This window comes from Prunus dulcis, chromosome 1, assembly GCF_902201215.1.
Source record: "Prunus dulcis chromosome 1, ALMONDv2, whole genome shotgun sequence".
NCBI lineage: Eukaryota > Viridiplantae > Streptophyta > Magnoliopsida > Rosales > Rosaceae > Prunus > Prunus dulcis.
This window is the reverse complement of record NC_047650.1, coordinates 40,679,349-40,692,847: the sequence shown is the minus strand read 5'-3', so window position 1 is coordinate 40,692,847 and position 13,499 is coordinate 40,679,349. Positions and strand designations below refer to the sequence as shown.

General features: G+C 36.3%; 1 protein-coding gene across 2 annotated transcripts; it reads left to right on the top strand.

Annotated features, from left to right (window-relative positions):
• Window positions 1-2,086: 2,086 nt before the first annotated feature.
• LOC117630487 (protein FAM135B-like) lies at window positions 2,087-10,892 on the top strand. Of its 2 annotated transcripts, XM_034363197.1 has the most exons (15): window positions 2,087-2,571; window positions 2,675-2,760; window positions 3,473-3,627; window positions 4,162-4,226; window positions 4,314-4,508; window positions 4,638-4,692; window positions 6,369-6,611; window positions 6,713-6,846; window positions 7,249-7,438; window positions 7,613-7,672; window positions 7,751-8,005; window positions 8,486-8,744; window positions 8,817-9,022; window positions 9,324-9,374; window positions 10,085-10,825. In XM_034363197.1, the coding sequence occupies exons 1-15, from the start codon at window positions 2,396-2,398 to the stop codon at window positions 10,373-10,375; spliced, it is 2,421 nt and encodes an 806-aa protein (XP_034219088.1). In that variant the 5' UTR covers window positions 2,087-2,395; the 3' UTR covers window positions 10,376-10,825. The 2 variants fall into 2 exon arrangements, with proteins under 2 accessions (XP_034219088.1, XP_034219094.1); XM_034363203.1 differs by lacking the exon at window positions 7,751-8,005 and having other exon boundaries at window positions 10,085-10,892.
• The last annotated feature ends 2,607 nt before the right edge of the window (window positions 10,893-13,499 follow it).

Sequence of the window (13,499 nt, the reverse complement as noted above, 5' to 3'; positions counted from 1 at the left end):
TATTTGTTTAATTTAATTTTTACTCAGCAAATTGAAAGTGCTTTTTGTATGATCTGAAAAAACCCTAACCCTCTTTCTAACAAAAAACACTTCTAGAGTCGTTTTCACTTTGAGGAGAGAGGAAATTATTGTTCTTCCTCACATCTCCCATCTCCCCTCTTCTCTTTCTTCCTATTTTCTCCCCTTATTTTCAGAGACAAAAGTTTTTCCCTATTTGTCTTCATTTTGTTATGATTTTCCTCTAACTATCACAGACGGTTATGTCTTGGTATTGGATCTTCACATGCGTTTCAGCGTCGGATCTCCATCACCATCCTTTTTGTGGTTTCTTTATGTTCAGAATAAGTCACATAGACTCTTTTGATTCTCTATGTAGTTTTCACATCTTCTTTTGTGAGAGCTTTTCACCTCTTCTTTGTGATAGCTTTTCACAACTCCTTTGTGAGAGTTTTATTTGTATTATTATGACTTGGTTCTTTCAAGCTTTATTTCTTTTTTATTATTCTAAGTTTGCAATCTTAGTTGGGATGCCAATGCTAGAGTTTCTTCGATCTCGCATGATCGTTAGTGGAGGCGCATCAGATTGTCTTAATTTTATGTAAGACCGCTCCGTTATTGTATTGACCATTTGTGGCTAGTGACTTTTTTTGCTAAATTATGAATGCAATCTAGAATTTCTCACAAAAAAAAAAAGAAATGGTTGCTTGTATGATTAAAAATCTTTCATCTCAATTTCAATCCACCTCTGATCAAAGCTAATTTGCATAAATCAATAACTTATTTTTCAACTAATGTACCTTGACGTAAAAAAAGAATACTTAAATCAACAATAGACGCTAATGGGGTCTAGTTCATTAGAAAAAGGGCAGTGACTTGCATATCAGTGGTCTCAGGTTCGAACCCCCATAATATCTTGGTAGTGTGTGTGTCTATGAAATCTAGACTATTGCTTGTTAAAAACCCCCTTGTAGTTTTGGATATTACCAATATTATTAAGTTTCACTTAACCTCCCCATCCTAATAATGATATAGTTAATTTGATTTGCTCCAATTGGAATCAACTTTCTCCTTTTTCTTTATAATTTTTTTTAACAACTTGTTAAAATTGATTCATTTTTAGAATACAAGGGGAGAAATTCAAAATGTGGTTTAACATATTAAATCTTATATAATTAATTACTGGCAAACAAATAAACTTGGTCTTAAAAAATAGAAAAATCGGAATGCAAAATGTTATGGATGGAGTCCCCCAATGAAAATTATGGTAAATTAATTTTGATGGTTGGTCAAGCTTCTACAAGTTTTGTTATTTATAATTCCCAAAACATTGCTCTTTTAGTTGGTTCATTTCCTATTGATTTCACTTCTACTTTGTAGGCTGAAGCAATGGTTCACCAAAAGCCAGTGGACTACTCGTCTTCGATTGCAAAATTGTTCATATGTTGACAAGTTAAGGTGTGATACCTTAGAAAGTGAAATAAATCATTCAAGATCTTTGACTTCTTCTACAACAATTTTCAGAAATTTGAATTTCACATAATTTTCGAGAAACAAATATGGTAGCTAATCAATTAGCTAATTTAGGTCATCATTTGCAACATCCTTTGTATTTGGTTTAGTAATTTTCCTTATCAAGTTTCGTATCATATAAAATTTGACTTTTTTAGTTTAAAGATCACAAGAGAATCATCTTTGTAATTACTTTGTATACAGTATATGTTACAAAAAATATTAGAAGAGTTAGATTCCCAATTAATTACGTTATGCCAAACATGATTAGTGTTTTTACATAACAGAGCGTGGTTGGTTAGGTATATCAAAATAGTGTTATTCTCGTGACGTAGAATATATTACAAAAAATATTAGAAGAGTTAGAACATGATTAGTGTTTTTACATAACAGAGCGTGGTTGGTTAGGTATATCAAAATAATGTTATTCTCGTGACATACAAGTCTACGGGCGGCAATACTAAAAAATTAGAACGGAAAAAAAAGGAAGAAAAAAGAACCGAAGGCACAGTCGCCAAGGAGAAAATAGTAAAAGCGCATGAACAAAATTAGCGTAATGCACGTTGTAAAGGTCCGTGATGTTTTTCTTCCCTTCTCTGACTGCAAACGTTGAAAATCCCAAATGCTACGAACCCTAGCTGCCAGCAAATCAGCATTTCGAGATTGCCAATTATAGGGTTAGAAATCGCAGAGTGAACTTGCCTACGCGCGAACACTGACACATTGTTGTGGTCGCCAAAACAATCGTGCCATTTCTCAATGAAATTAAGCTTCAGAAATGGTTGATACATGAGGATTAAGACGGCAAGCTGAGAGCTTTGATTGGCACTGTGTTTGGTTTGAATTTGAAGCGAAGGGATGCAAATCTCGTGGATTTTGATTACGTATGTTTCGGCATTTAGGATGGCTTGTGGGTCTAAACTATAAATCTCCATCGTCAAAGAGGTTGCCAGATGCCAAGCCTCCCCCGGCTGAAGTTAAGCCGGTGGCTATGTTGGATTCTGTTCAAGAGATTGCTATTTACATTCACAGATTTCACAATCTTGACCTTTTCCAGCAGGGGTATATTTATGTGCATTTCTTTCAATTGTTATTTTGAACTTGTTCGTGCTTGCTTTTTAAAAGTTAAATTTGTGGGTATTCTTCAATTTCTTTTATTTTATAGATGGTACCAAATTAAAATTACCATGAGATGGGAGGACAGTGAATATACTTCTGTGGGGACTCCAGCAAGAGTTGTTCAATATGAAGGTACTGGCTTTTGTTGGAGTTGTTATTTTTTCTTCTATAGAGCAAAATGATATAAAAATATTGATTACTATTAAGTCAAAAATAAAATCGTAAGTATATGTTAAGTACATTGCTTGTAAGCATATAGTTTGAAACAAACTGATTTTCAGAGTCAGAAGTATATAAATTTGGTCAGTGGGTCTGTTGGTACGAAAGCTTTTGCTAAGTTTCTTATCAGTTAACCCCAAATTTTGCAATGCAGTGTAACTGCACAAATCTTACCTTGTTATGATGCAATGATGGTTGTTTTTAAGCATGTATTCATGGGTCAATAAATTGTCCTTTTGAACTTTTATCAATTTATTACAAGTTGGTTGTTGTTTAAGAGAAGTGATATTATTTTGAAAAAACAAAAGTTTAAGAGCTAGGTTTTCATTGCTTGTTTTATTGTTTCTCTTTCTTTGGTTAATATTAAAAATGATTGAAAGTGTAGAGTAAAAACTTTACATGACCTACCTGGGTCCAGCTATTATTGTCAACAGATCAACCTAGCTAACCTCATGTTTTTAGTATTTACATGATTAACTGGTTTTTATACTTTTGTTATTTGGGCATAGAGATATGTTTTGCTTCAGTTAAATAAAGATTTAGTAAGCTTGTCCCATTTAAGTGATGCCATTTTCATAAACTAAGAGGCAAGGGCATAGAGATAATAAAACTGTTTGACTGGCAGCTCCTGATCTGGGTTCTGATGATGTATATGGAGTATGGAGGATTGATGATACAGATAACAGCTTCTCAACACAGCCTTTTCGTATCAAATATGCAAGGCAGGATATCTTTTTATCAATCATGATATCTTTCAATCTGTCTCTATCGAGATATGAGGTAATAATCTCTCTCTCTCTCTCTCTCTCTCTCTCTCTCTCTCTCTCTGTGCCTCTGTCCTCACGCACATGTGACATGCTAAGCATCTAACTGTCTATACTGAATTTATTGAAGTTGGTATTGGCCCTCATAACATGTTTGTTGTCTGGGTTGCCTACGACATTCAGGACAACATTTTTTTTGGCTAGTTGACAACTAGCCTTCTTTTTTTGGCTCTATGTTTTTTTTTCTTCTCTGAATTGTGAAATGTCCCATTAGCAACATGCCCAAACTTTTTGCTTGCTGCCTTGATGACGTCAGAATAGTTTATGACAATTTGCATTCTTAAAACCTAAGAGGCCAGAAGGTCAAGCTCATTTTAAAATTAAAAAATAAAAAAATCCTGTTTTGCAAAAGAAATTAAATTACTTTTTCCAAGGATATCTTTGTGGGTAAGTATGTGCTATAATTTGGTGATTTATATTTTTTATTTTGTCCAAGTAGAATGTAGTGTTTATATAATGTATTCATGTTAATAGGATATGTACTTTTCAGGGTCTCTCCTCATCTGCTGTTATTTTGAAGTTCGAGCTTCTGCATGCCCCCATATTAGGAAATAGGTGAGTTGAGATGATTCATATTTTTATACACGCTTTTAAGTTTGCAAATTGAAACTAGAGTCAGTGATTATGTTGCATAAATTGCAGGTCTGACTTGCAGGCTTCTTTGGATGCTAGCCCTGCAGCTGTCCATGAATTCCGAATTCCTCCTAAAGCTCTTCTGGGATTGCATTCTTATTGCCCTGTCCATTTTGATGTATTTCATGCGGTGCTTGTTGATGTTACAGTACACATCAGTCTACTGAAAGCTGTCTCTTACATGCTCCCATCGAAGGTACCCAGGTTTGTCACATATTCTAGTCTATAAAGTAGTTTGGCACTCCATTTTGTGGAAATTAGTCTTCTTATTGTATAACTAATTCTGTGCACACTTTTTTTGCAAAATTAACTGGGGATTTGATTTGATTTCAGTGAATCATCCATTGCTGAAGATGTTGGTGGAGAAGGTCTTTCTGGGTCAAATCAAGTATGTTGTTACGCATTAAATTCTGCTAGATCTTTTTTCTGGCCTTTGTGAGGCTTCACATTATTCACATTTGAATCTTTGATCTTGTTCAACAGTGTATTCCTGTGTGTTGGTTGTCATCTTTGCTTCTCTCTCTCTCTCTCTCTCTCTCTCCCCTTCTCTTTCACATACTTCTTCATGAAAATACATGTTTTCCATCAATTCCCTGTTGCGCTTTCCAAGGGCCTTTCACATAATAACGAGACACACAAACATCAGGTGATTGGGCATGTGTATGCACACACATGTGCTTTTGTGTATGCATTGTAGTTTACGGAATTGACTATGTAGTAGAGTCAAGATTATGTTTCCATAATTTATTCAATATGCTTGGGGCTTTTTTTATTAGGAATATCCTCGGGGATGTCTATTATATGAATGTCATAAACAATCCTTGGAAATTGCTTCATGTGAGATCAGGGACCCACATAGAAATGGCATATTGGTATGAACAGCAGCTAATGAGTTTTTGCGTGACGCAAAAGGACTAAACAATTTCAATGTGCAAAGTCGACTAATCTGGTATAGCTACTTTATTTGGATTGTGTGATCTGGGAAGCACTAATACGTAAGTGCTATATGGGTATGACAGGCGTATGCGATGCAGAAGAAGTGACACTAAGCTGGCAGAGTTGCTGGAGGAAAGAAAATTGAGATGAATGGTGTAAATATTCTACCCTAAGTGAAACAGTGCATTTGAGAAAAAAAAGTTGGCGTTTTAGTAAGGTTTTAAAAAAGAAAATGGCAGGCTTTAATTTGATTTCCCAATGAAACCAGCCCAGTTTATTCCACCTCGACCTCTAGTTTACACCACCTCCATACCTCTCTTTAACCTTTCTTATCTTTATTTCAGTGCAAAGAAGGTTGGGGTCCACACCCCCAGCTTGTAGTAAGCTCACCATACCCGGTTGTTAGTTATTTCCTATATGTGACTAGCCTCCTAGCATATTGTTCTAGGATTTGTTATCTATTTGAACCAAGTGTACAAGCACTAGAATTAGAAACATGGTAGGGTAATCATGATGATAATAAATAGCAAGAAGTTGCATGAGAGGAGGAAAGTTCCTCACCCCCACCTGTGCTGATTATTATTCTTGAATGACAATTAATACTTTGTTTTGATTATTTTATACTTTTGATATTAGATAATAATTCAATACTAAAGACTTGCATCTTAATGGTGAAAGGCTTACGACGTGCCTTGCAAGACATAAAACTCCTCACCTCTATACCTTGCTTTTGAGAACATTGTATTTTAGAAAGATAACTGAGGTTTCATTGGGATGTATCAGTTCCCTTAAACCAAAGCATTGTTTTTGAGTCCCTGAAAAACTTGAAAGTTTAAATTTACATTGACAAATGCATTGAAAGCGAAGGCTACTGAGCATATCTAAAACATAGATGGGTGTTATAAACAATGGATTTGAAATTAAAAATATAAAGTTTCAAAATTTGCGATGCTTTTAAAGTTTGAACTCTAACCGACATGTATCTGGGCATATTGCTAGCATCTATGTTCTTAATATGTATATAAAAGGTTTCAAGTATCCTTAATCTATTATTTATGTTTTGTTTGCTACTTCTCTTCAGAGGCTATTCTATCATGTACTTACAGTTGAAAATTTGTGATTGACTAGGCATCAGCACAAGTGGCTGCTGCAGGTGTGAATGACATCATGCTTGTTAAATCATTGTTATCTGCTCGTGACATACTACTTGAAGAGCTCCAGAAACTTAGCAAGGCTATTGACCAAGCAATTGATTTGACTGATTTTATATCTAAAATGGATGACACAAAGTTTGATTCTTTCCTGCAAGAAAATTTGGTTGCAGCAGATGCCAACGTTTCAGGACAAGGCAAGCCACAAAATGGTCTTGAGGTCCTTACTTAATTCATGCAGCATAATGTTCTTATCCTTATTTTGAAATTTCTATGGTTTAAGGTTAGTGTTTTCACTTAACTTTATCTGTTTTTGAACAGAAAGTAAATGGCACGTCAGAATTTGGAAGTGGTGAATTGCTACGCCCTTTATCAAGGGGCGCCTTACTGAATTCTTTTCATTCTTTGGGCGATCAAGTTTTATATTTATGGAACACTTTTTTAAACTTCCACAGGTTTGTTTTTATTTGATATTGTTGTTGCGTCCTTTTATGTTTTTTAAATAAATTAAAATGATGCTATACACAATGATGGTCCCGATTGTAGACTTCCACCGTTGAGGAATATATATATAAATGTAAGTACTACTGAAACAGGCATTGTCTCTAGAAAGGCTCCTGCTATGAGGGTACTTCTAGAGAGGATGCCCTTTTAAAAAAATATGCTGGATATGCAATAGCAACATCATGTTATTGTCAATAACCTATCAATAGTCTGTTAAAAAATGATCGGGACCTCTTCCAATGTGATTGGATTAACCTCCTATTTGTATCCACACAAAAATAAAAGACTCGCTCCTCTGATCTAATTTCCAGATCATCTGTACTCGTTTGTATGGTGATATTTATTCATTACAGGTTTAACAAAACAAAGGTACTGGAATACTTGCGTGACACATGGGCTAAGGATAGAAAAGCTGAATGGTCAATATGGATGGTTTACTCTAAGGTTGAGATGCCTCATCATTTTATCAATGGTGGGGGTGATGAGTCTTCCCACAGTGCTGGCCATAGAAGAGTTTCAACTATGTGGAAATTAACTGATGATGTAAGTATTCTAAGTATCCATACCACATGATTTGTAACTTGACGAAAGAAATTTCCCCAACATGTTTTAAGCAATGTGAAGGATTTGTTCATTGTTCCCTATGTACAGTTCAGTTATCAGCAAATTTAGATTTTTCAATGCATGTTTTATGGATCTTGCTTGTGTTATGTACAGCCTGCCCAGACTGCTGCTACCCGTGCTGAGCTTCATCGACGAAGTATTGCACAAATGAAGGTGGGCTTTTGCTTTCAGATGGAGAGTTGTATTGTCTCTTCCGTCGAATCTTTTTGTAAATTGGAGTTTTCTCTGCAGATTAACAATCGGTCAATTCAAGACATGCATATATTTGGAGATCCATCAAGCATTCCTATTGTCATTGTGGAGCGTGTCTTGAATGCGCCTAGGCGTACTACTAGTGAAAATTCTTACTTGAGAAATTTGGACGTGATAAACTCTCCTGGCTTACTCAGTGGATCTGGCTCTGAATCCGTAAACAAGAGATCCAGCTATAGCTCACCAAAGAAAGGCCGGGTTTTAAAGATTGTTGTCTTTGTGCATGGTTTTCAGGCTAGTTTTGTTCTCTTACAGCTTCCTCTTAAATTCTTAACATTTCGTTGTTTCCTCTGTTCTTTCCTTGCCCCCTTCCAAATGTTTTCATTGTGTTAAAAGTAGCCACAACGTAACTTTTTATTTTTAGTATTTTTTTAAAAAAGTTTATTAACATTTTGAACTTAGTTTGTCGGGGTTTCCATTTGACCTTTGGTCAAAACTTGCCGGCTATTTGTAATAACTTACGTTTATGAAGGTTCGAAAAACTGTATATGTGATGCTCACATAAGTGTTTTGGTTGTGCTAGTCATTGTGTGTTTTGCTCCCTAACGTGAATCAAATGCTTGTAATTTATGGATTAGAATATTCATTTGGTGGCCATTCAAGTTTTACGCTGCGAGTATAGAACTTAGACCAGTGTAGTTGATGAACAGCTACATAAGTCTATTCATTTGTGCTACGCACTGTAATGTACTTAATACAACTCTCACACTACAGGGGCATCACCTGGATTTACGGCTTATTCGGAATCAATGGCTTTTGATAGATCCCAAGGTAGAGTTTCTAATGTCAGAGGCAAATGAAGACAAAACATCTGGTGACTTCAGAGAAATGGGACAAAGGTTGGCCCAGGAAGTAGTTTCTTTCCTTAAGAAGAAAATGGATAAAGTTTCAAGATCTGGAAGCATAGCTGATATTAAGCTTAGCTTTGTGGGACATTCTATTGGGAATGTGATCATAAGAACGGCGCTAACAGGTATCAAACATTTAGACATCATGTTTTCCCATTATATGCAGTTGGTGTTGATATTAGCCATGGTTTTTGCAGATAGCATTATGGAGCCATTCCTAAGATACCTGCACATATATCTTTCTATATCCGGTCCACACTTGGGGTATCTATACAGTTCAAACTCTTTGTTTAACTCCGGGCTGTGGCTTTTGAAGAAGCTTAAGAACACGCAGTGTATTCATCAGCTTACTTTCACGGATGATCCAGACCTTCAAAATACGTTCTTTTACCAGCTCTGTAAGGTACTGAGAATTCTATTACCGGATGCATCTTTTTGTTTTTCCCTTTTAACAACTTGTACTCAACCATCAGGCTGTTGCCTCATAACTGTTGATGATCTTGGGAAAATAAATAAAATCATGATATTAATGTGGCTTTTTGTTTGCACTATATGTCAATAATAGTATTGCGTATTCCATAATTTTCTATTAATTGATCGCAAATATGACATTCTTTAACAAAAATAATGACGAGCTTTAAGAAAGAACTGTGGCCAATGTCATCTGTTTAATTGCTGATGTTCTAAATCAATTCTTTTTGCAGAAGAAGACGCTTGAGAATTTCAAGCATATAATCCTGTTATCTTCACCACAGGTATCTTGATCGCTTTCCTGGGGGTTTTGTAACCAAGATTATTTAATGAAAATATTAAACTTAGGCTGCAGACTTTGTTTTTGTTGCCTCTCTCTGCTGTTTGCCATTGATTGTAATGTGAGAAATGCAATTGATAAGTCCATGGACCTTCATAATTGCTCACATCAACTACTGTGTTTGAGCACCTATGCTTAAGAATCCAATAATTTAAATAAACCACCTGAATTTTTTGCCATACTTCCACAACCCATTGACTTTGATCCAACTGCTAAAATAATTAAAAACTCAAGCTGCTCAGAACTCGTTCATGTGAGCACCTTTACAACCTTCTTTGTGGTTCTTTCTGTGTTTCCAATGTTTAATAGTTGTGTGAGATTTTCACATTTGTAATAGTGAAATCTTCCTTTTTTCGATGATGAACGTAGTCTACATTACTAAGACAAAAGGCATTACTCCAAAGATTCAATGTTTGCCAGGGAGGAACTCATAACAGCTCTTTGATTTCTTTATCTATTTTGATGTCTGATAGCAGCACTTTTATTGAACACTACTTTTCAGATTTACAATTGTCATTGTATAAGAAATTTGCATCGATTTATTTGTGCCCAATGGAAAACCAAAATCTCACTAAACTGTTTGTACTGTTTAAGAAAAAAATTGTTCTCATGATATTGGTAGTTGCTTCAACCATCATTAATTATGTTTTGCAGGATGGTTATGTTCCCTACCATTCTGCTAGAATAGATATGTGCCAGGCTGCTTCATGGGACTTGTCAAAGAAGGGCAAAGTTTTTCTGGAAATGCTGAATGATTGCTTGGACCAGATACGGGCCCCTCAGTCTGAGAATCGAGTGTTCATACGCTGTGACATCAACTTTGATACCTCTTCGTATGGAAAGAACCTGAACACCTTCATTGGAAGGGCCGCTCATATTGAGTTTTTGGAGTCCGACACTTTTGCAAGATTCATCATGTGGTCTTTCCCAGACCTGTTTCGGTAATGGCTGTTTCTGGCAATGCAGCTTCTTCTCTACCCTGTCGTTATCTGATTATCTCCTTCCCTCCAATCAAAGACAACTGAGGACGGTGTTTGGAGGTAGAGTGTTGAATATGTGGCACGACGTCACATGCTTGAAGAAATCGGCTATTGTAAATTATCAGCTTAGAACTCATTTTACGGGTAGAAGTTGTGCCTTTGTTTAGCTGAATGTGAAGTTTCTAGGGTATTCCACGAGCCTTGTGGACCATACATAATATTTAGTATACAAGCAAGGTTCCTTGTGGACCATACATTTTCCATTTTATAGGCTAGTTAAATTATGTGATTATGCTTTTGATCAAGTTCCTGTCACAAGGATCTTGTATTTTAAGTAGACAGTTGAGATGGGAAAAATGAAACTTGCATAGTTTAGGCGTGTAGTAATAAGAATTTGGTTACAGTTTTATCTTTTTGTCAATTGCCTATAGTATACTTTTGAGGCCTCAAATATATAATATTACTCAGGCCTTATGGGACAATTTACCCTCTCCATCCCTTTAGTTATACTCTACTTTTGGGGACATTAATAGGTCGATATGTTTCACAATTCAAATATAAAAACTCGAAGGTGAAAGACAGGCGAGCTAGCTTTGAGCATGTCGTGCATGAATGAATGCCATGATATGTGGTCTGGAACATAGGCTGATCATCTTCAATTTTTTGCACTTGTTTGGTTGCTCGGCACCTAAAACAAGTCCTGCATGGTCCGTACAACATGATGAATTTCAATTTTTTGCACTTGTTTGAGTTTGTTATTGCAAGATTAATATTCCTAATCAGAAGACAATGAACTTCCTTATATTTGTTCATCATCAGAATATATCCCTTGGGTGGTTGGGATATTTGAATCATTCAGGAGACCAAGAAGAGAAGAAATGCCCTTTGAGTAGAATAATTGAAGAAGAAAACTCGTACTATTTCTCTGGACTTGCTTGCTTCTGGCTATGGAAGTCACAAGTAGAGATTAAAAATTGGGAGCACTGGTTCACATACAAGTGTTCCAATGAATGGCACTCAACACCACCACTTCCACCACTATAAGAGCATCTCCACCCATAAGGACTAAGTCTAGGGCAAGGGCAAGCAAGGGATGCCACTATTCACATGAATAGTGTCAATCTTGCCATTTGTGGTTCCACTCATGAGGGCTAAGTCTAAGACAAATACTATTCATTGTACTTTATTTCCTATTTTTTTTTTTATACTTTAAACCATTAATTTTGATAATATTTTGTAATTAAATTTTCGGATAAGATTTTTGGTTGCCACGTGTCCATTATTTTTCACAGAAGATTTTCGGATGAGAATCTCTTCCAGATAAAATTTTCAGATATTCATTAAAAAAAATTATAATCTTAGATTTCAGATAAGATTTTCACCCTCTAAAATTGTGCCACGTGTCACATTTCAGATAAGATTTTTAGATATTTAAAAAAAATTATAATATCAGATTTCAGATAAGATTTTCACCATCTAAAATTGTGCCACGTGTCATCTCTATCTTCTGAATCCCTCTATAAAACAATACCATCACTCATATCTCTTACACCATCTCTTATCTATTCCTTCATTTCTCATATTTTACAAAACACATTCTACTTTCAATGTCAAACTTGAGGAGGGTGTTGGAGAGGCAATAAAAAGAAATGGAAGAAATCCGGCGTCAACGTGCTGATGAAGATCGGGACTCCGATGAAGAAGAGGAACAAATGCTTGCAGCAACGGTGTGTATGCTTAATCAATCAAGGCAACACCGCCGTCGTCATGCCCCAAATGTGGATAGACGTAGGGAGTCTCGGGGTAAGAATCTCTTGGAAGATTACTTTATCCCAAATTTGTTATATCATGTTTCTAAGTTTCGAGAGAGATATAGAATGCAGCCACATTTGTTTCAAAAAATCATTCATGATATTTGTAATTAAGACACATACTTCATTCAAAAGCATGATGTTGTTGGAGTTTTGGGTCTTATCCAGGAGCAAAAACTTACAGTTGCTTTGCAGATGCTTGCTTATGGGGCATCTGCAGAGGAGGTGGATGAGATTGCAAGGATGAGAAAATCAACTATCCTAAAGTGCTTCGTGAGATTCTGTGATGTAGTGAAAAATTTGTACACAAGGGAGTACCTTCGCAAACCCGCGCCGAAGGACTTGCAAAGGCTGCTACAAAAAGCAGAGGCTCGAGGTTTTCCAGGCATGATTGGAAGCATCGATTGCATGCACTGGCAGTGGAAGAATTGTCCTATTGCTTGGCAAGGAGAGTACGGGAATCGGAAAGGCCAAAAAAGTATAATTTTGGAGGCTGTAGCTTCATTCGACTGTTGGGTTTGGCATGCCTTCTTCGGGGTTACCGGATCTCAGAATGACCTCAATGTCCTTGGTCAATCCCGGTGTTCGACGAGGTATTGCGAGGTCATTCTCCCCAGATCAAGTACCAAATCAACAATACAGTATACTCTGGTGCGTACTACCTTGCCGACGGAATTTATCCTAGGTGGACAACATTCGTGAAAACAATTTCGAATCCCCAATTCGAGAAGGAAACAAGCTTTGCTTCCTTTCAAGAAGGTTACAGGAAAGACGTGGAAAGGTGTTTCGGTATCTTACAAGCTCGCTGGGCAATTATTAGGGGTGCTGCTCGGATGCTAGATGAGGAGGTGCTGTAGAGTATTATGATAACTTGCATCATCCTCCACAACATGATTGTGGAGGATGAGTATAACTACGATGCTCCAGAGGTGTTTGAACCCGATCCCATGAACACAATGTTGACAAGAATATATTAAAGGCCGATGGGACCAAATGGACAACCAATAGAGCCCGAACAGTTAGTTTGGGATGGTCGATACAACAACCTCATGATTGATCGTTATCAAGAAATGCAATCTTCAAATGTTCACGAGAGATGTCAACTTGACTTGATCAAGCACTTAGGGGAGATGAAAGGCAATCACAGTGGATGAAGTCAAGATTAGTGCTTTGTTTGGAATTATGCTTTGTTTTTAATTATGCTTTATTTTGTGTGTGGTGTTTTTTGGAATTATGCTTTTAAGTATGATTTCTTTTGTGTGTTGTTTGCAATAAATT